Source organism: Mytilus galloprovincialis, chromosome 9, assembly GCF_965363235.1.
Source record: "Mytilus galloprovincialis chromosome 9, xbMytGall1.hap1.1, whole genome shotgun sequence".
Classification (NCBI taxonomy): domain Eukaryota; kingdom Metazoa; phylum Mollusca; class Bivalvia; order Mytilida; family Mytilidae; genus Mytilus; species Mytilus galloprovincialis.
In genome coordinates, this window is record NC_134846.1 from 83,531,569 (window position 1) to 83,557,889 (window position 26,321).

Genomic DNA, 26,321 nt, shown 5'->3' on the forward strand with positions numbered 1-26,321 from the left:
ACACAAAAAGTAAAGGAACAGTGCTTTTATTGCTGTTCTCATTTCAAATTGACGGCTTGATAACTTGATAACTCTTAGCCTAGACAAGTTGAGTAGAAAAGTAACAGATACATGTACATGTACCATAAAGTATACCCCTCAACACAACATTTCTTATTTTGGGCAAACAACTACAAACATTGAACAACCACATAGTCATGATAGTGTAGTTAGTAGTTTTAAAGTCCTATGAAAGCTCATTTTCATGGATTTTTTTTGCTATTGCAGATAGAACTGTTTCTCATGCAAATATCTTTGAATTTCACTTTTAAGTACTTATTTATGCCCACTGACCTATCATATTGGTCAGATTTGCATCTAAACTACTTCTATTAGCAACTCTTATTGCATTTGGATAATTCCAAGATCTCATTAATAAAGATGTATTCACAAACTTGTATTATAATCATGATAATTAACAATACATGTACATGTATTATTTGCATTAGTCATGTTTACATATGCATGTTGTCATAAAGTACATGTATTAATTTTTAAGGTAAAAAATAGTTAACAAAATGTAACTTAAAAAAACTTATTTTAATGATAGATGAATGTATAATGCACATTCAAAATACAATGACATACATGTACAAATGTACATATGTATGTACAAAAAATGTACATGTAAAGATACATAGATATAAGAAGATGTGGTATGAGTGTCAATGAGACAACTCGCCATCCAAGTCACAATTTGTAAAAAGTAAACTGTTAGATGTCAAAGCCCAGCCTTCAACATGGAGCCTTGGCTCACACCGAACAGCACCTTATAAATAATCCCAAAATGATAAGTGTAAGACAATTCAAACAGGAAATGTATGTTTTGAGTCCAAAATATGCATTAGCAAATTGTCTGCCTTTCATACTCATTTTAACCTCAATAGGAAGCAGTTATTCATCACTATGAGGGTGTTACATATTATTTTCCTTCTGTATATTAAAATCTTCTAAAGGTTGTATAAAATCTGTTCTTGAATGAATTTATGCATTTTTATACGACCCCAAAAAAATTTTGGGATCGTATAATGGTATGATGTCATCGTCTGCGTAGTCCAAAGACACAATGGTTTCCAGATAATAACTTTTGTTTAAGTAAATAGATCATTATGAAATTTTTTCAGAAGGTTCAATACCACTAAAGGAAGGTTGGGATCAATTTTGGGGATGATGGTCCCAACCGTTAAGGAATTAGGGGCCCAAAACAAGCATTTTTTTAGTTTCAGGATAATAACTTGTGTACAAGTATTTCAATTGCTCTGAAATTATACCGCAATGTTTAAAACCACAACTAGAAGGTTTGGATTCATTTTCGGGGTTATTGGGCCAAAGTTTCGGAATTAAGTGCCAAAAAGTGGCCAAAACAAGCATTTTTCTAGTTTCCAGACAATAACTTGTGTGTATTTGTATGGATCTCTCTGAAATTGTACCACAACGTACCATATAACGGATTAAGTTTAGGGTTAATTGCCCAAAATATGTAGGAATAAGGGGCCTGAGAAGGGCCAAAAAGAAGCATGTTTCTTGTTTCCAAACAGTCATGACAATAACTTGTGTTAAAGTGTATGGATCTCTCTTAAATTGTACTGCAAAGCATGGGATTGAGTTTAAGGGTTATTGCTCGAAGGGGGATTTCAAAAAGTTAGGGGGTATTTTTTGTTTACCATTTTTTTAAGGGATTCCTTTTTTTTCCAAAATTTGAAAAAGTTTTAAGAAGAAATCTTCAATTGCACAGTATTGTGCAATAGATTTGTTATAGATCTTTTTAATTAATTTTGTGACAAAAACCCATATTATGTAAAACATTTGATCACAATCCAAATTCAGACAGTATCAAGCTTGAATATTGTGACCAAATTTGCTCCAACTGTTCAGGACTCGACCACTGGGGTCGTATAAAGCTGCACCCTGTGGAGCATCTGGTTACATTTATGAACATTTGTAACTAACTTCATAAACCTAGGTTGGGTTTCTAAATCTTAAAATGGGATTAATAGTTTAATCAAACTTTCAAAGTGTCTGTAAATTCAGAAATTATTGTTTGCATTCATGTTGTACAGTATTCAACATTTCAACAACATTTAGGATTAGATATTTTGTACAACATTTAAAGGAGGTAAACAACAAAATATAATAGAGAGTCTCTAAGATACAATTTAACCAGGCAAAGCAAGATCTTAGGCCTTCCTTGTTTTTACACCATTATACATGTACAATTATATATACATGTACATGTGTGTTTGTCGTCCTTATTTGATCTGGTATAAGAATTCGAAGATTCCTTCAATTAGCTATTCTGTGTTTAACGATTGTAGGAACTTTGATACACTTGAACATGTAGTTCATCCTATCATTCAGATACAATGTACATGTATGCTTTCACGTACATGCATGTATATGGTAAAGGCCAAGTTATTTGTGGATTTTAGCTTTATTTTCATATTTGTCAGTCAATATACATGTTTGGCCTATTTCATATACATGTTACTTCATTGAAAGGTATCTGAAATTAACATAACTATCTGTCCGCTGATAGGGTGTCCAAATGTAGAAACATTAATTAGGTTGTATAATACAAATATTTGATAAACTAAATGACTTAGGCAGTATAAGGTCTAATGATATTTTCGAATGGTATTTAATTATAAGAAAGATGACATGATTTATAGAGCTTTACGATATTTTCTACGGATATTTAATTGTAAGAGAGATGACATGGTTTATAATTACAGCAATATTTAAAGAAGGTAAGATACATGTTGTCTGCTCTATGGTCGGGTTGTTGTCTCTTTGGCATATTCCCCATTTCCATTCTCAATTTAACATTGTAAAGTTTTCACCAAGAAACTGCTGGAAGACTAATATTTTGATCTGATTACTTTAATATAGAAATGGTTTTGTTAAAATCACTTTGAGATACTATATATATAAATATACTATAAATAATATACTGTCTATAATACATGTATATTATATAGGCAGGACCTTTTTCGGGACTTTGGGATCGGGTGTTTTCAAGCTCTTGATTTCTGGATTGACCCTTTCGGGATGTCAGGATTTTTAATTTTTAAGCCCAGGATTTCGGGATCAGGACCCCTCCGACCCCCCCCCCCCCCCCCCAACCCCCCTCATATAAGAGTATTGGCACTAGAATTTGAGATGCAAGTGAATATTTCTAAAGAAAAAGAAAAGACATTTAATTTTTGTTTTTCAATGTAGAAAATATGTATATATTTATTATTAATTATATAATAGCCTGTAAATGCCTCCATTGATTCTAACCATTCCGTGAATTCCAGTAAAAAGGTAATATTTACCTATCTATTAATCTGACTGGTGCACCAGATGTTATAACACACATCATCTGTTTTTAAGATTTTATGCCTTGCATCTGCAGTGCCTATTCTATATGATGCAATCATCATATTACATACTTTTTCATCTTTTAGCGAATTCTTTGAACTTTTAATTGATGAAACATGACGTTAATTGTGCCTTAGAATGTTTCAAAGTAGATTTCAAGTATGAATACCCTCATAACTTACAATATATTTCTTCATTTTGTTGATGGTTCCATTAAAATTCTTCACAAGATTCTTCTTTCTTTGCCAGATTGTTTTGTAAATTATTTAGAAACTGGTATGAACACATAATAGCCCTTTGCTTCCACACTAATTAAATATTACATTTTACATGTTTTATAGATGAGTCAATTGTTTGTATCAGATCTATAATAGAATAAGATATGTGCTTATGGGTATCTTAAGTCTGTTTCACATATATATCCTTATAATGTCAGACATTGTCTAAAAAAGTACCCATTGCATACTTGATGATACCATGGCCAGTCACATGAAACTTTACTCAATATCAGAGACTTCATACAGTTTTTTTCGGGGGATCAGACTCATCAGATTGACATTTTTGTGGTTTTCATGGCAAAATACTGCATCTTTATCATTATTACACAAGTATAATATAGTTATACTGTACATGTGAATCCGATAGCTTTATATTTTGCTAAGTTTAAATGACAACAATGTTGCTGCTAGCTGTGCAGTCCCTTTTATTTCCTCTATGACACACTTGCTTCAAATCATAACACTATAGTTGTGCATCATTTGCAGTTATTTTTGTTGAAGTTACTACCTATTTTTGATCATAGTGGAAGAAAGCAAAGTAACAAATGTATATACATGTAAGATTTGGGATCTAAAACAAATTTTATTAAACTTTTGAAATTTTAACAAAACAAAAGCACACTGATTCAATGGATATGGATAGTGTTTATAGACTTATAATGACAAACATGTAAGATGTAAGCTACTTCCTAATAGATTATACATAAATCTGTACACAGTGTAAAGTACATACAAATGTATATATAAAAAGTTTATGGGTTCTGAACAAAAACTAGACATTAACCATGTTTACATCATATGATATGAACATTGGAATTTAGAACTTGTATAATGTACAATGTACATGTCTTAAAACACAAACTTTCTATTTTCAGAATTATTTAGGTCCAGTAACATTGGAATTTTGAACTTTTACAATGTACATGTTAATTAAGACACCAACTTTCTATTTTCAGAGTTACTTGGGTCCAGTAAAAGAATCAACATTGACTACCAAGATAGTGATGGGTAAGGTCCATATAAACAATATTTGTGCTTAGGGTTTCTCAACTTACCGTATCAATATGTCTCAAAACACCTTGTGAGAAAATAGCAAGGCAGTTCATGATTTTCAACTAATAAAGTCAAGGATTAATAAATTGAGTAAGATGAAGGAGGAAAAACTAAACCTACATGTATACTTTTTTTGTTTTGGCCTTGAAACATACATTTTGTACAATGATGAATATTGATGATTAAAATTTATAATAGATGGTAACCTACTTGTCCCTCTATAAAGAAAGTTCATGCAAACATTAACTAATGTAAGGTATAGCAAAGAACACAATGAATACTATAAAAATAGATGTGTCATTTATATCAATGGCAGCAACCCTAGAAGACATGAAACAACACTGATATTCATAATAAAGCTTTAAACAATAGACAAGTATTTATACCATGTGTCAAGATTAAAACTGTCCTGAGTCAAGTTACAAATTGTGAAAGTTATACTTTGGGGTCCCATTAAAATGTAGCTGGGCTTTATATTGAAAATCTTTCCAATGTGATAAGTTATAGACCGTCTTGAAAGACAACACTAGTTGAACTTTGTCTGTATACCAAATGAATAAATGTAGATAATTTGCATAGGCGGATTTAGGGGGGGGGCCCGGGGGGCCCGGGCCCCCCCTTTTTGGGAAAAAATTTGGTTGCTTATATAGGGAATCACTGAAGCGTGACTGGAGCGGGCCCCCTCTTAGGTCAGTCAGTGGGCCCCCACTTATGAAAATTTCTGGATCCGCCAGTGATTTGTATAGATTTTGCATGTTTAACTAAGAGCAAAATTATGTCAAGCATTTCAAAATTTTGAGGACAATTTCAATGTTAGAACTTCAGCCTTGTTTCATTTAAATGTATGTCACAAAATCTAAATCAACTTATATTTATCAAAATTTGTATGACTGATATTCTGTAAATATGATGTGTTTATAGTATATTGTCAATATTATTTTTCACACATTGATGAAAACATTAATGGTATTTAGTTTGTGAAGTACTATACTGTTCATCAAGGTCTTTAAAAGAAAACTTCTGAAATATACTTGATGAATAATTATTCAAGAATATTTTTTTTATTGAAGTCACATTTTAAAAAGAGAAAAAATGTATAAAAGAAAAAATATTAAGGAAAATAAAAATATTTGTAGATGCATTTGAAACTGGGTATATAAAAATGTGTTTCAATAATCACGTTTTTCTTTAGGACAGAATAATATCCAAGTTTTATTGTATGGAAAAAAATATGGCATTGATATTTGCTTGAGAAGTAGGAGAAAGATCTAAGTCAAAGAAAAGTTATGAGTAGTAAAGTTATGTGCGAAGTGCACTCCTCTAAACCATAATTGATATTGGTGTTCACTTTTATTCTATACAATTATGTGTTTTAAACCATGTGTTTGCATCAAACAGAACACAAAAATAATCAATTTCTAGAGAATGCTGTATTGGAGCATCAAAAACATCAGTACTTGTAAAAGTTGAGTTGTAGATTCAATTGAATGTTTATAACATGCACTTGTAATATACTTGTAAATGAAAAAGCAACTCTTAAAAGGCCTGACAAAGAGTGCACTTTAACACACAATACTACTGTAAAAAGATTGCCCTCCTCCTAAACAAAAAAAAAGGAATAAAACAAAATTAACAAAAATGGGATCTCAAACAGGTGTGACATGGAAAACATTCCACATCTGTTTTAATGTTCATGTACATTTTGTGCCATAAAGAGATCTATTTAAAAGACTTAGACAATGACTGCACCTGAAGTATCTTCAACTAAAAATAGGTCACAGTTACCTACATGTCATGCTTTATAAACTTAAATTAGGTCCAGTTCAGACGAAAGACATACTGTAAATTCAGAAATTATTGCGATTTTGTCAATTTAGACTTAAACGCCAGTTTAAATTATTGCGTTTATAACTCTGTCCCATTTTTCGCAATAATAAAAACCTCGCATTAATTTCTTAATTTACTGTATTTGATTTCTTACAAAAATATATTGTTTGATCTCACTTGACCTATATAAATATAAATTTTTGTTTTTAGAATGTCCGCTTTGCATCAAGCCGCCTTAGTTGGCAGTTTGGAAATGATGGGGATGCTGTTAGAGCAAGGAGCCTCCGTTGGTTTGTCTGACAATAAAGGTATGATATCAACTGGTAGGCGTAATGGATAATAGATATACATTTGTAGGATGATCTGGTATGAGTGCCAATGAGACAACTCTCCATCCAAGTAGCAATTCTTAAAAGTAAACCATTATAGGTCAAGGTATGGCCTTCAACACAGAACCTTGGCTACACCTAACAACAAGCTATGAAGGGCCCAGAATATTACTAGTGTAAAACCATCTAGTCTTTATTACATATTTAGATTGAAAATTTGAAAAAATGTGATAATATTTGTTTAAATTTTTTTTTAACAAAAATACTGATCTTTAAGGTAAATAAAAAAGGGAATTCCATTAAACAAGGCACTCAACTACTATAAATTCAGAAATCATTGCAAGTTTTTATTGAGGCGAATAATGCAACTCCTTGAGAATCATAATAATAAAGAACATTCTGATATCAGAAACATATAGCTGTATGAAGTTTACCATAGTTGAAATCATTTTAGGTAAAGATTGCATGAAATGTAATCAAAACCTTATGGGACTGACTTGATATCTTAATGTTCCAAGACTTATCACTACCTTTTTGATACACAAAATATAGTGCATTGATCATATCATTCTATACATCCTATCCATGAACATTTACAGATATTTATCAATGTTATATATGCTCAGATATTCAAGGCACAAAATGATGCTACACATGTCAAGAAAATTACATAAATTTTGCAAGGTGCAGGAATCTAATATCTGTTCTAATAATAGAATGATGTCATTGTTAAAATCATCTTTAAAAATTTGGAGTTATCTTTTGTCTAGAATTGTTGTTAAATCAACTACAACCAATGCAATATTTAATTTTACTTCCCACTGATAACATGAAGCAATCTTTACCGTTCAGTGCTTACAAGCACTTTGATTAAAAAATGCCAATAATCAATATATGCAATAATATTTCAATTTACAGTACTTTCATAATCAAACAGTGTGTTATATGTGACTTTGTAACTAGCTAAACTTCCTGCTTCTATGGTTGATGCTAATAGTTTCATTATATTTATAGAACTGTGAGCAATCAAAACAGTTGAAGCCCACCCCTGGGTGCGTGATTATCTCGTTGCTTTGAAGACCTTTTTGTGGCCTTGGCCTGTTTTTCTGTTCTTTGGTCGGGTTGTTGTCTCTTTGACATTTCTTTGTTTCCTTTCTCTGTTTATAATTGGTGAACTAATTAATATTCTTAAATTATTTCCAATCATTTGCAAACTTTAATCTTGAACGCTCATTTTTTCTTTGGTTTTTAATACACAAAATAAAATGCACTGCTATTATTATATTCTAGGGATGTTAGCTCTTCACTATGCTTGCTGGCAAGGGAAAGCAGAACCAGTTCACATGCTGTTACAGTGGAGATCACCAGTCAGTAACCAGTCGTATGATGGTGCTACACCTTTACATCTAGCTTGTCAACACGGACATTTTGATGTGGTAAGATTGAAAAACCTGCTGGAAAAAAAATAGCATAAAATTAATCATGACACACCTTTATATATGAGAAATACAATACAATATTGATTTAGGATGATGATTAATTATAAATAAGACACCATGATTAAGAGATGAATGAAGTGATCTTGAACTTGTTCAATAGTTTTGTTTGACGAATACAATGTTAAGGAAAAGCAGGATCAAAACTTTTTTGCTCTTAAAGGAAAGATATTAAATTTAACAATCTTATTCGTAATAAACACACCATTTTGCACAATTTAACAGCTGTTATAGCAGTTTAAAATGTATTTGCTTATGTAGTAAATATTGAAATATGTATTATGTTTTCTACAAAAAAATTATGCATTGCATAAAATTGATCTTTTGCCAAATGATTTTTTGAATGTTTGATGTTCACATTTCTATAGTAAAGCCTTGTTTTTATTTTATCAAGTTTGAGAATAAAATTTGAATTGATAAGCAAAGGTAGACAGCATGACAACAAATTAAAATGGAGTGATGCATAAAATCTTTATTCACTAGTGAAATTTGTCTAATCCAGGGGAAAATGAAGCCAAGATTAAAAGTTTGTCAAGTTTGCACCGAAAAAAATCACATTCATGAAGTAAGAATATTATCAGAACTTTCGAATGGTTTGCTCAGAAAAAAAAGTTTCATTGTTAATAATATATGAAACTTTACAAAAAATTTCACAGTATATTCAGTTCTACTGTCATAAATAGTAATAGATAATATTTTATTACCTGTTCAGGTGAGAATCAATCATCAAAGAAATTAAATTGTCATTAAATCATGTACCTTGGCCTTACCTGCACAAAAAAATCAATGTAATATATTACATCAAGAGATGGTCTTCTTTCTCTTGTATGATAATCTCAACTCAACTCAAGGGTTCTTTAGTCCTTCTTGTCAAGGATATTGTGAAATTTAAAGACTTTCAATCAGTCAAAATCTTCAACATACTTTAAAAACTTAAATTTGTTGTAATTGAACAAGTTACTTTTAAAAGTATTTAGGAATTCAGCTTATTTCATTGTGAAAAAAAAAAAAATCGTGTATGTAGCCTTCTTAATTTACTGTTTTGGGGAAAGAAAAGATGACACCAGTCCTAATAGGATCTAATAGAAATTAATACAGTTGCAGACCCCCATTTTTTTTTTACTATCAATGCATTTGAATTGGGACACACAATTGAAACCTCCTTTTATCCTGGGCTGGGAACCCCTTTCTAAAAATGATCGGCCCCAATAACATGCATAAATTGTTTTACTTGAAGAAATGAAATGAGGACATGTAAACTTGTTATCAATCTTCTTACATGTATCTTAATAAGCAGATTGTTCTGGGACAAATTAGTTTTATTTCTGACACTATTATGGAAATGTCTCAAAAAGATGAGGACATATAACCTTCTTGTTATAAATCTCTAAGGCAGATTGTTTTGGGACAAATTTATGTTTGTACATGTCCTTCATATGCCTTTGTTGTTAAGGATGGTTTGGTTTTCATTAGACAAGTCTTAATGGAACACAAAAAAAAAGTGTATTGATACATCCTGACATAAATTGACAAATTAATTGACATATAATGTGTAAAGAAGTGTGATAGTTGTCACCTCTGGTTAATTAGAATAACAAAATTAACATCAGTTTTTTACATGCAGGTAATATACAATACATCATATTAATGTCACAAATTCTCCTCCTGTCGGATGTCTTTTGTTCCGTTTCTTTTTTTGTAAGTGAATGCTTGATATATACAATTGCATAACAAAATTCATCATTCAAATTTTTCCAAATTTAAGACTATAAATGACTTTACTTAAAACTAAATCCTTTTAAGAATTATATTTACATATTATATGATTTTGCATTTCTAGTGTATTAAAAACATGCAATTCTTAAATACTGAATCTCATGGTTTGTCTTTACTATAAACTAACTTATTTTAACACCGGTACTTTTATTCCAGTTTAAACTGTTCTTGCTGGCTACCTGACCATTTATTTTCACAATTTCTTTACCTTTGGAGGATTTCTGATTACGGTTGACCATATTTTGGAAATATTCTTGGCCATTTATACTCTCTTAATTTTCTAGTCACAAGAATAAACCACTTATGAAAATAAGTTAGTTTACATTATTCAATCTTTTGAACAATTGGTGTAAGAAGTACATTTCTGTCTCCTCCCACTTTAATATTAACTGGAAAAAATTGGTGACAATTAGTCATAACAATGAAATACGATCAAGATTAATAGATTTAATCAATATAAAACCCAAGGATCACAGTTTGAAGCTGTTAATATCTGATAATTATATGCAATCACACAAAATTGACCCATGTTACTTTCAAGTTCAGATGTGAATTTGCGATTAAGGATTCTGTTTTATTTGGAAACAATTGATTTTATTCTAAAATAAAGTATTAAATGCATGGAAACATAGATAAACATTGATTTTCTCCACTTAAGAAATATTATGTTACAGCGTCAAACAAAAGATTAGTCTTTTCTTTGTCATAAAAAATGTAATGATTTTAAGATAAAGATGTGAGAAAAATATTTTTAAAATTTTAAATATTTAAACTGAATTTTAGGTTCCTTATGTTATTATGCAAATAATATTTGATAAAATTTTCCTTTTATTATACATTAATGTTATTGACTTTATACTTGACGACTGTTTCCTTCTATCGTCATCCAGACAATCTGTGATCATGATACTAAATCCTTATAGGTGGTGATGACGTCCTTTATCATCAGCTGTTTAAAGGCGTTTTATTTCTTTCATAACACTATTGTTGACAAAATTTTCTGTCATTTTGTAAAATTATGAATATAAGGAGATTTTGTATGATTGCCTATGAACGAATTTCCACCAGAGTTCATATTAAGTGGACATAATCAATTAAAGGCCTCCATATGTGCTTCAACAATGAGAAAAACCCACATTGCAAGGTTGTATTTTCAAATTACTTATTCCCCCCAAAAAAAGACTTTCTGAAATTTGGAATCAAACTTCATGTGGACATGCAATATATGTTATTGAAGATTTATAGCAGTGTATCATTAGTAAGCAATATATCACAGTTCAAGTTTTTTTCAATATTTATATTTGAAATAAAATTTTATGATCACATATCAAAGCATCTCTTCCTTGAAGTATAAACAAGGTCTAACAATACACCTCACAGTAATACCTAGACTTAACAATATACCACATAGTAATACCTTCCAGCTTATTGCCAATAAAACAGTATTTTTATGTTAGAACATCTGTAGAAGGGATTAAGTCGAGTTTTATGGTTCAGTATAACACCTTAAATATAGGCACAAACATTGTATACTTAGTTATACTTACCTACATTTTATCCTATATTTAGAATAATGGGTTAATTTTTCTGCAGTTAATTTTGAATGAGGTTGTTGACATGGTTTAGTGTTTAGTATGGTCCATTTTTAATAGTACACATTTCTATTTAGGGGCCAGCTGAGGCCTACCTCTGGGTGCAAGCTTTTCTTGCCACATTGAAGACCCATTGGTGGTGTTCAGTTGTTATCTGCTCTTCGGTTGTTGTCTCATTGACATATTCCCTATTTCCATTCTCAATTCTATTTCATATATACTTGGACATTTACAATGCGGCAGCTTAGATAAAGATGCTAACTGTTATATTTGACATACTCATACAATTTATAATCTCAGTAAATTAGATATTTTATTGTTGTTAAAGTTTGAATTTAATACCTCTGTGATTTGTATCCATCACAAGTCAATTTATAGAATAGATGACCAAATATAAAAGGCCAACATAATTACTGTGGTCAGTGACCATGGTTCTCTCTATTGTAACATCTCAGGACATGGGTGGATCAAAACATGCTGAGTCATTGTTCAATACAGAAAGCATTGATGGGTCAAAGATCATATACAAAGCTACACTTATTTTGTCTGTCACTCTGATGGCTTATTCAGAACAATACTAATTGGGGGTCTTTCCTCAGTGTCATATTTTAGGGAGAATTTTAAACATGCCAATAGTGTAAATAAGAGAAGTCTTTGTCAAGAACTGCATATAGAGTTTGTTGCATTCGTTAGTCTTCAAGCTATGCACTAGTCCCCCCCACTCAAAAAAAATAAAAAAATCCTACTTGAATTTATTGACCTAAATATTTACTACAATTGTTGGCTATCATTTTGATCTTACAAATGGACAAAAGTTACAATAATGGCAATTGATACTGTAAGATGTTTAAATTTTGTATTTATTGACAAAAGAAGAAATCTTGTCCTATCTGATCTCTTGTTATAAGGTATCCTCTGGGGTTATCTGACCCTTACTATACAATTTATCCTTTTCATATCCCTAGTAAAGGGAGTTTAACTGTAGGATAAGTTTAATAATTGCAATTAAACAGGTAATATATATTTGTCACACATTAAAGATTTTACGACAGTAATATATATGCTTTATATGAATGATAACCTTTAAATATAGATGTATATTAAAGTCCTTGAAAGTCATTGAGCCATGTCTGAGGAGGAGATGTTATCTTTTGACATTCATGGAGATACTTCACACAAATAATGTGTGGTCTTTGAATTTTCTTGTATTTTTTCCAAATTTTAGAGACTGTTTTAGAAAATGTGTCTTGCTGTAAAAAAGTGGTTTTATGGTAAATGACTTTAAAGGACATTTATTTTTGAATAGACACTTATCAATTGAGTCCATCATGGTCACCTCTGGATGATTTTTCAACTATTATGTGACCAAGTCAATGTAAATTAAAGCATTGATTTTTTCTGATGATAAATGGTTGCTATTTAAGACAGCTGTAAGAAGTTTGTTATATGATGTACGTCATTGGAAGATTTACAGTTTATTTTGCAATAGTTCCATATGACACACCCACCCTTTAATAACAACAACAAACCCTTACAACTTATTCTGTGGTGGTGGCAAATTGAACTTGTTCAGAGTAAAGGTTCTTTTATGATTTTAAGTAGCAAATTTGTAGTGTTCAATAAGAAAAAAGATAGATTGTTTAAGCCAACTTTTAAACAGATCTGATGTTGATTTAACATTATCATAAGGTGCTACCGGTTATCCAAAGGATTAAATTTTTATTGTATATTTATTAGTCTTATTTTGATATCTTTCTTTCTTTCTTTTTATAATGGAAACCCATTCTTACATTTTTATAAGCATAATTTATCCAGTTGGTCAATCAGTTTGGCTGTTTATTATTCCCATACTCAGACGGTCTTTTGACTTTTTCATTTTGTTGGGTATCTGTCTTATTGACTAATGCTATATCTCAATATACTCATATATAAAAGAAGTATGTGAGTTAATTATTTATTGAAAGTGCATAATTCACATTTTGTGTAATACATTTAAAAATAAAAATATATCAGTAAAAAACTTCATGGATACATAAATATTAAATAAAGTCGTTTGAAGTGGTGAACAACAGAGCAATCTTTGATAATGGTATAGCTGGGTACAGGGTGGGTCTGGTGTTAAGTTCCTGTAATGTTTTATTTGATACTGATAGTGAGATAAATAAAGAAATAAAACCATAACAATGGAAAATAAGACAATCAAGGTTAAAAATTAGTGAATTTTGTATTCTCATGACGAGCTTGGTGTTTTTTAATCCTGACAAATTTATTGTTGACAGCTCACATATTGAGAAAAATGAAGTTACGTTTTCCCATACCCTTCTAACTGACCTGTTGTCCCAGAATGTATACAGTGTTGATTTGCTAATTAAAAGTTACAAAAGATAGAAATGTTAGATCTACCTGCAGTATATAACAACAATGATCATCCATCTCACAAAAATATGATGTTACAGTTTAATTCCAAGTTTTAATTAAAAAAGAAACCTCTTAAAATTTTTACTTCATTGTGTGAATTAAAAAAAAAAGTGTGTCTAATTATTTTATAACCTATTTCTAGAAAATAGCCACAATATGAATGTAATGAAAGAGAAAAACATGTTAGTGCATGGAGGTTATTGTTTTTATTTTATGTACATTTATACATATTTTATTGATTGACATCTTTTATTCCAAATCTTTTCTTGAAACCAGATACTGTGTGTCAAAATCTGATACCAAATATTGTATATCATGATATTAGAACTTCTTTCCATTTATGTATTACATGTAGTACAAGGTAACCAGTAAATATTCATTCATTTGTTCTGCTTAACTGACTTCGTTGTGAAATTGTCACTTAGATCCATAGCTTGCCTTGCAATGGACCCTGGTCCTAGTGAATATTTAACAGCCTTTTATTAACCAACTAAGTACATTATTGCCAAAAATGACTGGTTATTAAAAATAACATATTTTCTGTAATGGCCCTGTTTTTTTCTGTAATGGCCCTGTTTTTCTGTAATGGCCCTGTATTAATGCCCGGTTTGTCTGTATAAAGCACAGTTAGGCCGTTTTTAATAAAGTTAATAAAATTAAGTTGCAAAGAGTATAATACTTTTTTGTATTTTATTTAATTTAGTAACCAGCAACCAACATTAAAGAACCATATATAGGGATCACTGTTCCTCCTGTTTTTTCAACACATAACTTCTGTCAACTTAATATCTTGGATATTTGGTATATTAACACATACACTTTTATTCAGTTGGTTAATAAATGTATTAAGAAATGGGTGTTTTTATAATGGCTCTGTTATATGTCCTCGGTCAGTAATAATGGCCTCGGATGTCTGTAATGGCCCTCGGCGTTGCCTCGGGCCATTACAGACTTCCTCGACCATTATAACAGACCTTGGACATATAACAGGGCCATTATGAAAACACCCATTCATTAATACTATAGTAATGGACCCTGGTCCTAGTGAACATTTAACAGCCTTGTAATGGACCCTGGTCCTAGTGAACATTTAACAGCCTTGTAATGGACCCTGGTCCTAGTGAACATTTAACAGCCTTTTATTAACCAACTAAGTGCATTATTGCCAAAAGTGACTGTTTATTAGAAATTACATATTTTCTGTAATGGCCCTGTTTTTCTGTAATGGCCCTGTTTTTTTCTGTAATGGCCCTGTTTTTCTGTAATGGCCCTGTTTTTTCTGTAATGGCCCTGTTTTTCTGTAATGGCCCTGTTTTTTTCTGTAATGGCCCTGTTTCTCTGTAATGGCCCTGTATTAATGCCCAGTTTGTCTGTATTAAGCCCTGTTAGGGTTTTTAATAAAGTTAATAAAACTAAGTTGTAAAGAGTTAAATACCTTTTTGTATTTTATTTAATTTAGTAACCAGCAACCAACATTAAAGAACCATATATTAAAGGGATCACTGTTCATCCTGTTTTTTAACACATATCTCTTTCAACTTAATATCTTGGATATTTGGTATATTTAAAGCTTTATAATGGTGAAGTACAAATTATTTTGTTCAAACTAAACTGTCATTAAAAGAGTAAGACAGTACATCAAGTTAGCAGCAACATATACACTTTTGTTCAGTTGGTTAATAAATGTATTAAGAAATGGGTGTTTTTATAATGGCCCTGTTATATGTCCTTGGTCAGTAATAATGGCCTCGGATGTCTGTAATAGCCCTCGGCGTTGCCTCGGGCCATTACAGACTTCCTCGACCATTATTACAGACCTTGGACATATAACAGGGCCATTATAAAAACACCCATTCATTAATACTATAGTAATGAACCCTGGTCCTAGTGAACATTTAACAGCCTTTTATTAACCAACTAAGTACATTATTGCCAAAAATGACTGGTTATTAAAAATAACATATTTTCTGTAATGGCCCTGTTTTTCTGTAATGGCCCTGTTTTTTTCTGTAATGGCCCTGTTTTTCTGTAATGGCCCTGTTATTTCTGTAATGGCCCTGTTTTTCTGTAATGGCCCTGTATTAATGCCCAGCTTGTCTGTATGAAGCCCAGTTAGGGTTTTTAATAAAGTTAATAAAATTAAGCTGCAAAGAGTATAATACCTTTTTGTATTTTATTTGATTTAGTAACAAGCAACAAACATTAAAGAAACATATAAAGGGATCACTGTTCATCCTGTTTTTCAACACATAACTTCTTTCAACGTAATATCTTGGATATTTGGTATATTTAAAGCTTGATCATGGTGAAGTACAAATTATTTTTTTTTTCAAACTAAACTGTCCTTAAAAGAGTAAGAGAGTACATTAAGTTGGCAGCAACACATACACCTTTTTTCAGTTGGTTAATAAATGTATTAAGAAATGGGTGTTTTTATAATGGCCCTGTTATATGTCCTTGGTCTGAAATAATGGCCTCGGATGTCTGTAATGGCCCTCGGTGTTGCCTCGAGCCATTACAAACTTCCTCAACCATTATTACAGACTTTGAACATATAACAGGGCCATTATAAAAACACCCATTCATCAATACTATAGTAATGGACCCTGGTCCTAGTGAACATTTAACAGCATTTTATGGAATACAAGGACTTTGGTTTTATTTTGAATTTTGTTATTTTAGTCTTTAATACAGAATACAAGCTATGTATCATATATCAATAAACATTGTCATAACTTTTGTTTTATTGTTAACAGGCCAACTTATTACTGTTACACAATGCTGTACCTGCAATCCTGAACCATGAGAATAAAACACCATTAGATCTGGCATGTGAGTTTGGAAGATATCGGGTAAGAGTCTACAGTGGATTGGTTTAAAACAGACACTTCTCAGGGACTAATGCTTATTTAATTGACTATTTTTTTTTTTTATAGTTTTGCTAATTTGGTAAACTTTTGGGATACCCAGACCTTATTTTATGCTGTTAAGTTATATTTGAATTATATGTAGAAAAACAACAAATTGTTCTAAAACATTAATGGACAAAAATATTACTATCTTAATTTTGTTGGGTCAAATCCATGGTAAAAGTCCCAACAATGATACATATTTTTGTACTTCAATGAAATAAGAATGGCATGAAACTAAATTTTAAGGTCTAAAAATACATTCTCAGTTTTCAGTACTCACTTCACATGGAAATTCAGTGTGCAGTTATTGGAAAACATTATAACAGGAGCACAACTAAGAATATAAAAATGAGAAGATGTGGTTTTCTTGCCAATGAGTCAACTATCCAACAGAGTTAAAATGATGGAAGTAACCAATTATATGCCACCTTAGAAAAACCCATATCATATATAGCCTGCTTTAAAAAATCTTGACATGAATTAAGAAAACTAAAAACATTATTCCTATTGAATTAGGCCCTCTATAATGGTAGACGTTTTATGTTTGAGATCATGAGGAATGAGCACAGGTTTTGTCTACGTGGGACAATAATGTGATTTATTAGTTGACAATGTGAAGACTGCATATAAAAATGATAGTCCTTTTCTTGTGACTGCAACTCTTATGTCTTGTTCTTATTATACTTCACTTATGTTTTATGTTCAGTTCAAAATGCAAACTAAGGAAGATAACTCTGAATAGTTAAATGATAAATGTGTAGTTATTAATATATGTTATAGAGTTGTGCTTTTCTTTTAAAATAATGAGTTGTGATATGATGTCCAATGAGACAACTTTCAACTAGAGTTCAAATGAAGCGGATGTAAGCAGCTATATGATCAATATGTCTTTCTTACATATAAAAATGTCAGCAAAATTGACCATTGGATCATTTATAATTGTACATAATCATGCAATACATGAATTGACTTAGGACAACAACAGTAGTTCTTCATTCGTTAAAGGACCTTAGTGTATTCAGCCTGACTGTTTTGGGGAATGCTGGCTTTAACTTTTCGAGGTCTGATTATTGGACCTCTTCCTTTTTAAGTAAAAACCTTTGATCTAAAATTTAAGCTTACCTGTATAATATTGGTACAAAAATTATTGTTAAATACATATATGGGGTGTGTCAGATAGAAATCGGCCTTATGCAAATCAGTATCATTATACATCTTATTTCCAATTTCGGGTTGAAAACATCCCAATGGAATCCTGTTACTGTTTGAAAATTGAACTGTAATTAGACCACTACAAAATTCATCTCTTATTTTGTATTTGATTGTTTCAAAATTAACCAAAAAATGTCCCAAAATCAATTAAAGTTTATTAGATAAACCGGTATACATGCACTTGCATAAGGTCGGTTTATATCCGACGCAACTCATATATATATATATACCGGTATACAGATTCAAATTTATTTTAAGCAAATCCTTTATATTTCAGATTGTAGATTTATTACTGAGAAGTAATCTATGTGCTTCTTTGTTGTTTGAAACACCTGTTGATATGGTAGATGGTAATACCACTTGTTTACATCTGGCTGCTAAGAATGGGCATGTAGAAATTCTCAGGTAGGAAATACTGCAATGTATATTCACATAAGAACAATCTCAAATAAGAAACATCACAGCTAAAAAAGCCATGTAGAAATTTCTTCGGTAGAAAAATGGTGATGTAGAAATTCTGAAGTACATATAACTACATGTAGAATTTTCCTTTGTCAATTGTGAGACTGCATGCACTGTGAGTGGATACAAATGAACCATCTTCATCATGGATTTTAGAAAAACATTTTTGGATACCTTTTTGTGCCTTTTACAGAGGCTGTAATTAATATTTAACAAATTTTGTGTTTGTTGAAGACTTCAATTCATGGTTCAATTGGGGGCCTCTGTGACAGAGTGGTCTAAGTAGTTAATACCAGCCAGTCAATACTGAGTTCGAACCCAGCTCGTGCAGGTGCCATCGACTCTAATCTCAATTGACTAGGATTGTCAGTTTTCCTATGGAAGGTCAGTGGTTTTCTTGAGGGACTCTGACTTCCTCCACCAATAAAAACTGTCCACCATGAAATAGCCTAAAAGATGTGTTAAAACACCAAAAATCAATCAATCAATTAATCATGGTTCAGTTAAAATTTAGAATCTCAAAAACTAGTTCCACACAAATCATGAGTTTGCTGTATGTGTAATATGCTATATGTTTTTATCATTTTATTTGTATTTTATGGGGAAAATATTTGCCTTTGAACATAAAGCAAACAACAATCATTCCATTTCTATGGGCTGATACTTATTTTATTTTCACTAGATTATTGCTGCAAGCTGGTATGGATATAAACAGATTAACTCAACAGGGAACCTGTCTCCACCAGGCTGCATTATGTGGAAAAGTGGATGTTGCTAAATTACTTCTTGATGTAAGTTATACCAGTAGATGAAAAGGAAAAGGAATTTTTCATTGGTTATTTGTTAAGCCATTGAAGATTCGTTATTACTACATTAAGATTAAATGACTCGAGTTGAATAATGTGATATCCAAATCTCACTTGTTGTGAAACTTATAAATTGACCTTGCTCTCATTATCACGGTTCATTGGTCAAGGTTAAGTTTTCAGTGATTTAGTCTATTTCTCATATACAATATGCAATAGGTCAATTTTATTTGGTGTATGTATTGATTGTAAGATGTAAATGACTGTCTTGAAGGGTTCATCTGACCGTAACATCATTTTCATAGATTATTGATAATGTGAGGTATCATGTGATACCTTATTGATAATGTGAGGTATCATGTGATACCTGTATTAAAATCATGATCTAAATGAAACATGAAATTCACCTAAGATCTGTTTTAGTAGGTGACACAGTTAGTGTGCTCTCTTTGCTCAAAAGCATATATCTTTTGGTAAGATTAAGCCATCTAAGAAATCTGAGCATTTTGTAGTTATAGATAATTCCTTATTCAGTTTTGAGCTTTCTTGTCAATATATATATATTTTTGCATGAATTGGTGAGTATTATTTCAGATTAAAGTCACCTTTTTAAAACTTTTTTTTTACAGTGTGGTGTTGATGTAAATAGGACAAACTCTCATGGTGAGACTGCCTTAGATATAGTGCTAAAATACACACCATGTCGTGCTGCTAAAGAACTCAAACAACTTCTTACAGGTAGGTTTATATAGTGCTAAAATACACACCATTTCGTGCCGCTAAAGATCTCAAACAGCTTCTTACAGGTAGGTTTATATAGTGCTAAAATACACACCATTTCGTGTCGCTAAAGATCTCAAACAGCTTCTTACAGGTAGGTTTATATAGTGCTAAAATACACACCATTTCGTGTCGCTAAAGATCTCAAACAGCTTCTTACAGGTAGGATTATATAGTGCTAAAATACACACCATGTTGTGCTGCTAAAGATCTCAAACAGCTTCTTACAGGTAGGTTTATATAGTGCTAACATACACACCATGTTGTGCTGCTAAAGATCTCAAACAGCTTCTTACAGGTAGGTTTATATAGTGCTAAAATACACACTATGTCGTGCTGCTAAAGATCTCAAACAACTTCTTGCAGGTAGGTTTATATAGTACTAAAATACACCCCATGTCGTGCTGCTGAAGATCTCAAACAATTTCTAAAAGGAAGGGTCTATTTTGGTCATTTATGCTACATCATGCCTAGTTTCCCACATTTGTAAGCTAGATTACTGGTAGTCTAAAAGTTATTAAAATTATGTAGGTACATTTAATACATTCTTATTATAAGCTAAGAATTTCATTTTGAAAATATGAGTTGTCTCCCTTTGTCTGTACCAGTTGTTCTGGAAATGGCAAGTTTGTCAACACTCTTAAAGCAGCACATGAAAAGGGTATTCAAATATGCATAGGTTAGGGTTTAAATAAACATATAGTCCCAAACAAGTTCATATATGTGTTTTTGTCGAGCCTGCGACTTTTGCTGCAGAAAGCTCAACATAGAAATAGTAATTTGGAAGTGTCGGCTGTGTTACAAAACTTCTTTAAAGCTATATATTTTAGAAGGTGGAAGACCTGGATGCTTCATACTTTATATATGATTTGTGTTACAAAGTTCCTGTCTGTCATATGTTGGTTGTCCTTGGCCTCATTTTCATGGTTCAGTGACTACTTGAAAAAATATTATGTTTTTTTGTAATGTTAATTTTTCTTAATATGAGTAATAACTATATCTAGTATGTGCGTACCTTGCAAGGTCATCATGCCCCTTAGACAGTTACATTTTGCTTTGACCTCATTTCATGGATCAGTGAACAAGGTTAAGTTTTCGTGGTCAAGTCAATATATCAGATACTTAAAGCAAGAGGTCTACTATATTTGGTGAATGGAATGATTGTGAGGTGTCCAGCTGGCAAGTGTTATTTGACCTTGACCTTATTTTCATGGTTCATTGGTCAAAGTTAAGTTTTTGAGTTTTGGTCTTTTTTCTAATGCTGTATGCAATAGGTCAACTATATTTGATGTATGTAAACGTCTTATGATGTACATGTAAGTCTGGCACATTTTATTTTACCTTGACCTCATTTGCACGGTTCATTGGATAGTGTTAAGTTTTTGTGTTTTGGTCTGTTATTCTTAAACTATAAGCAATAGGTAAACTATATTTGATTTATTGAAGGATTGTAAGGTGTGTATAGATATAAGAAGATGTGGTATGAGTGCCCATGAGACAACTTTCCATCCAAGTCACAATTTATAAAAGTTAACCATTATAGGTCAAGGTATTGTCTTCAACACGGAGCTGAGGCTCACACCAAACAGCTAGCTATAAAGGGCCCCAAAAATTACTAGTGTAAAACCATTCAAATGGGAAAACCAACGTCTGTCAAGTATCATCTGACCTTGATCTCAATTTTATGCTTCATTGGTCAATGTTAAGTTTTCATGGTTAAGTTTTCTTCGAAGATACTGTAAATTCAGAAATTATTGCGTGCATTTATTATTGCGATTTTGTCATTTTTGACTTAAATGCGATTTTAATTTTTACAATATTGAGAAAAATCCTGTTTAATTCATACAAAATATTTCAAAATGCAAGTTCAAATTATTGCGTTTACAACTCATTTTTCGCAATAATAAAAACCTCGCATTAATTTCTGAATTTACAGTACTATAAGCAATATGTCATCTATATTTGATAAATAGATAGATTGTAATGTATACTTGTCTGTTTGGCATGGTACATCTGACCTTGACCTCATTTAAATGGTTCATTGTTGAATGTTTAGTTTTTGTATTCATCTGTTTCATAGAAACTAAAAGAGATAGGACAACTATAGTTGGTGTATTAAATGATTGTAAGGTGTACATGTATTTTTAGTTTGGTTTATCTGACCTTGACCTCATTTTCTTGGATCATGTTAAGTTTATGTGATACTTGTAGTGAAGCTTTATGTTTAGGACTATCAACATAACATCAATGGTTATAGTAAAGAAGGCGAGACATTTTAGCATGTGCACTCATGTTGGAAATGTTCATTTGGCTTTACCTTATAAGATCCATAAGCTGTAGTGAGGTATTTGAGTATTTAGTAAACTGTCATGTCTGCTCCTTTGTCTGTACATTATTGTTTGTTGTTCCAGATTTATGAGACTATGGGCCTTAATGACTCAGAAAGTTAACTCAAATAATCAGTTTTCCACACTTTTTTTCGTCATGCCTAAAGATATAGATTTAAAAATAGATATAAAGGTTTATCATGACAAGTTACAGATCAAGTTCAAATTTTGTGACGGTCTGGTGATTTGGTGCAGAGAAATGGGCCTTGGACTTAAAATTTCACTTAGATAATCAGTTTTTAACACTTTTTTTCATCATGCTTCAATGAAGATATTGACTTGATATTTGTTATATAGTTTACACCATCACAAGCTATAGATCATGTTAGAATTTTGTTCCTTTACAATGAATTTTTAACTGGTAGGGGACTATGTATTGCCATGCAATACTTACAGAATGCTTGTTATTCAATAAGAATAAAAGTGTTAGCTAAGTGTTTATTGTGATCTGAAATAAATGATCGCAATGGTGAATGAGAAAAAGATATGTTTATATCACCCAAACAAACTAAGATAAAATTGTTGATGTCTACAACAATGCATATATTTTTTTTCTCTAGTTATACCCCTACTGGCAAAATAGTGAGGATATGTTGGAGGGGATTACATATGTCTGTCCTCCTACATTATGTCAGGAAATGTAAAATGTCATGTCAAAGTTCATATATCAAAAAGTTTATTTCATTGAAATTATATGTAAAAGTAAATAATGTTATGTAGTTTATAAAAGATCAAAGAAAAATAAGACAAAACTTAGAAATGATGTGATATCTTTAGGGAATCATTTGAAATATGATATATCTCCAAGCAAATCTGTAAGATGCATCTGTTTTGATGTTCAGTATAATACATTTTTTAAAAAGAAAGTTAGGTCATAATGACCTACATTTTACCCTTTTGTCCTTAACTTAAGGTGATGTAATACTGCACAATGTAATTTTTGTTCCTTTATATGTGCATGTTATATGTGAATGTCATGATGCACGTACACTTTGTATTTTAATCATGTCTTCAGTAACCCACGTTTTGCAAAAGAGAGACCATTTTTATCAACATTTCCTGATATGAATTGCATTAAGTTTGGCTTTTTTTCAGAAACCGTTTGTGATACATGTATTGAGGATCATTTTATTGCATAGCTAAAACATAAAACATTGGAAAAAAATGTTTTTTATTCACCCACCAACCAAAACATGTAATTGAACCTTCTCTTAAAGATTCATGAAACTATCTTCTTTTGAAAAAATAATTATTTCGCAGTGAAAATTTTTAGATTTATCTACTCAAGTTGAATTATTCATCAAATTCACGACTTTGTAATTCTGAACAGCACAGTCATTGTAATAGTTCTCAGTATATTTTTGTGTGGTTATAAACATATTGAATGTGTCAATTTAAATATCGAAATTAAAAGTGAAATATGTATCAGCATAAAAAATGTATATTTTATGGAACACCTACAGGCTTTCTAATACATGTTTTATTTCTGATCTAAAACATGAGCTATTATAACAAACACACCCTTATACATAAAATATACCATAAACTGGTATTTAAATAGATCCATCAAAAAATGGCACCTATTGTATAGTATTACCAAAATAGTGTATAAAGATGGCAATTTAATTTAAACACTCCTAAAATCTGGTCTCGTCTTACTGACTCTCCGGCTTGGGAAAGTATTGAATCTCAATCAGATATTTGACGACCTTGTCTAGCCTAAAAGTTTAATATTTATTATAGATGAACATATTGCATGGTTATTGACTAAAAGTGATATATATATCTTTACATTCTGGACATCAGTCATTATATTATTTGTTTTTTTGATAGATTTATTCTGCTTAATATCTAATTCAGAGCAATGATTATGATCATCGTTTTACCAAGCATTCTCCAAACCTCATTTATCTGATAATTATTCCACATTTTTGTCAGAACAGAAAAGGCAAAAGTACTAAACTTCAAAGTATATTGTATAGATCAATGTTCTTATATACTGGCTATTCTTGAGAAATTCTCTTGAAACCATCCAGTTATGAGCAGTTGATGATTGAATGAGGGTAGTTCTTTTTTATTTCATTGAACAAAGGTTTTTATACGACTGCAAACATTTTTTTTGGGATCGTATAATGGTATGATGTGGTCTGCGTCGTTGTTCGAAGACACATTTGGTTTCCAGACAATAACTTTAGTTAAGGGAATGGATCTCTATGAATATTTTAAGAAGGTTCCAGGGCTCACGCTACCAGGCGACTTGGGCGAAGAGGTCGCTTTCCCGACCGTCACTTCGCTTTCCCCGACCCCAAAAATCGAAAACAAGTCGCCCTGTTCTTGATGATATTCGCTTTCAGTCGCTTCCGTCATCGGACATTTTCAATTTTTACCAAGTTGATGAAACATCAATTTTCTATTGATAATTAAAGAAATTTGGACATAAACGATTCATTATCTTAAGAAAAGAGGTTGAAGCATTGTCTTTGCAGTGTGTAGCAGGTTATTTGATAAAAATACAACTTTTTAAAACTTCGTGCATTTCCGCAAGTTCCGGTGCTTGTTACTCGAAAAGATAAACCAACCTAAATTTCGGCGGCAAAATAAGTTTGTTACTTCATTTAAACGTGATAAAAGTTGCCTCCATTAAATGTTTAATCCATTTATTGCATTGAAAACGTCAGGTTCCTTTCCAAATAACTTGTCAAACATCGTTTATTTTTGTAAATTTTCTTGCATTCGTCCGCCATTGACCGATTTCTAAACTACGGATCTGAACTGGACCAACTATGACCGCAATCCGTACTTTTACAATAATTACTACGGACGCACAGATGGAACTATAGTAACATCCAAACATTGTAGCGCACCGCACAAATGAGCACTTCTCTTTCAAATCTCACCACTTCTCCCTATCAGTTTCAAAAAGAGAAGTCACTTCTCCCTATAATTCTGAAGTAGTGTGAGCCCTGGGTTCAATACCACAAAAAGAATGTTGGAAATGATTTTGGGATGATGGTACCAATCGTTTAGGAATTAGGGGCCAAAATGGGGCCCAAAACAAGAATTTTTCTAGTTTCAGGATTATAACTTGTGTATAAGTATTTTGATTGCTCTGAAATTGTACCACAATGTTCAATACCACAGGTAGAAGATTGGGATTCATTTTGGGGGTTATGGTGCCAACAGTTTAGGAATTAAGGGTAAAAAAAGTGGCATAACACAAGCATTTTTGTAGTTTCCAGACAATAACTTGTGTGTAAGTGTATGGATCTCACCAACATTGTACCACAAGGTTCCATATCCCAAAATTGAGTTTGGGGGTAATTGCCCCAAACATGCAGGAAAAACGGGCCAAAAACAAGCATTTTTCTAGTTTCCAGACAATAACTTGTGTTTAAGTGAATGGATCTCTTTGAAATTGTACCACAAGGTTCCATACTACAAAGGTTTGGATTGAATTTAGGGGTAATTGCTCCAAGGGGGGATTTAAAAAGTTTGGGGGGGTCCAATTTTTTTAAGGGGTTCATTTTATTTTTTTCAAAATTTTTCAAATTTCAAATTTTTGAAAAGTTTCAAGAAGAAAGAAGAAACCTT

The 26,321-nt window shown here is 31.5% G+C and overlaps 1 protein-coding gene across 2 annotated transcripts in view; it reads left to right on the top strand.

The window, feature by feature from the left end:
- LOC143046161 (uncharacterized) overlaps nt 1-26,321 on the top strand; it is an 82,599-nt gene that overhangs the window by 1,357 nt on the left and 54,921 nt on the right. The window contains exons 1-8 of one of the 2 annotated variants that reach the window (XM_076219189.1): nt 2,735-2,786; nt 4,637-4,688; nt 6,771-6,868; nt 8,180-8,325; nt 16,928-17,023; nt 18,573-18,700; nt 19,440-19,548; nt 20,193-20,301. In XM_076219189.1, coding sequence (XP_076075304.1) covers nt 2,750-2,786; nt 4,637-4,688; nt 6,771-6,868; nt 8,180-8,325; nt 16,928-17,023; nt 18,573-18,700; nt 19,440-19,548; nt 20,193-20,301 — 775 coding nt within the window. In that variant the 5' untranslated portion in view covers nt 2,735-2,749. Of the gene's footprint in view, nt 1-2,734; nt 2,787-4,636; nt 4,689-6,770; nt 6,869-8,179; nt 8,326-16,927; nt 17,024-18,572; nt 18,701-19,439; nt 19,549-20,192; nt 20,302-26,321 lie in introns of those variants that run through there. The other variant, XM_076219188.1, reaches the window with a different exon arrangement.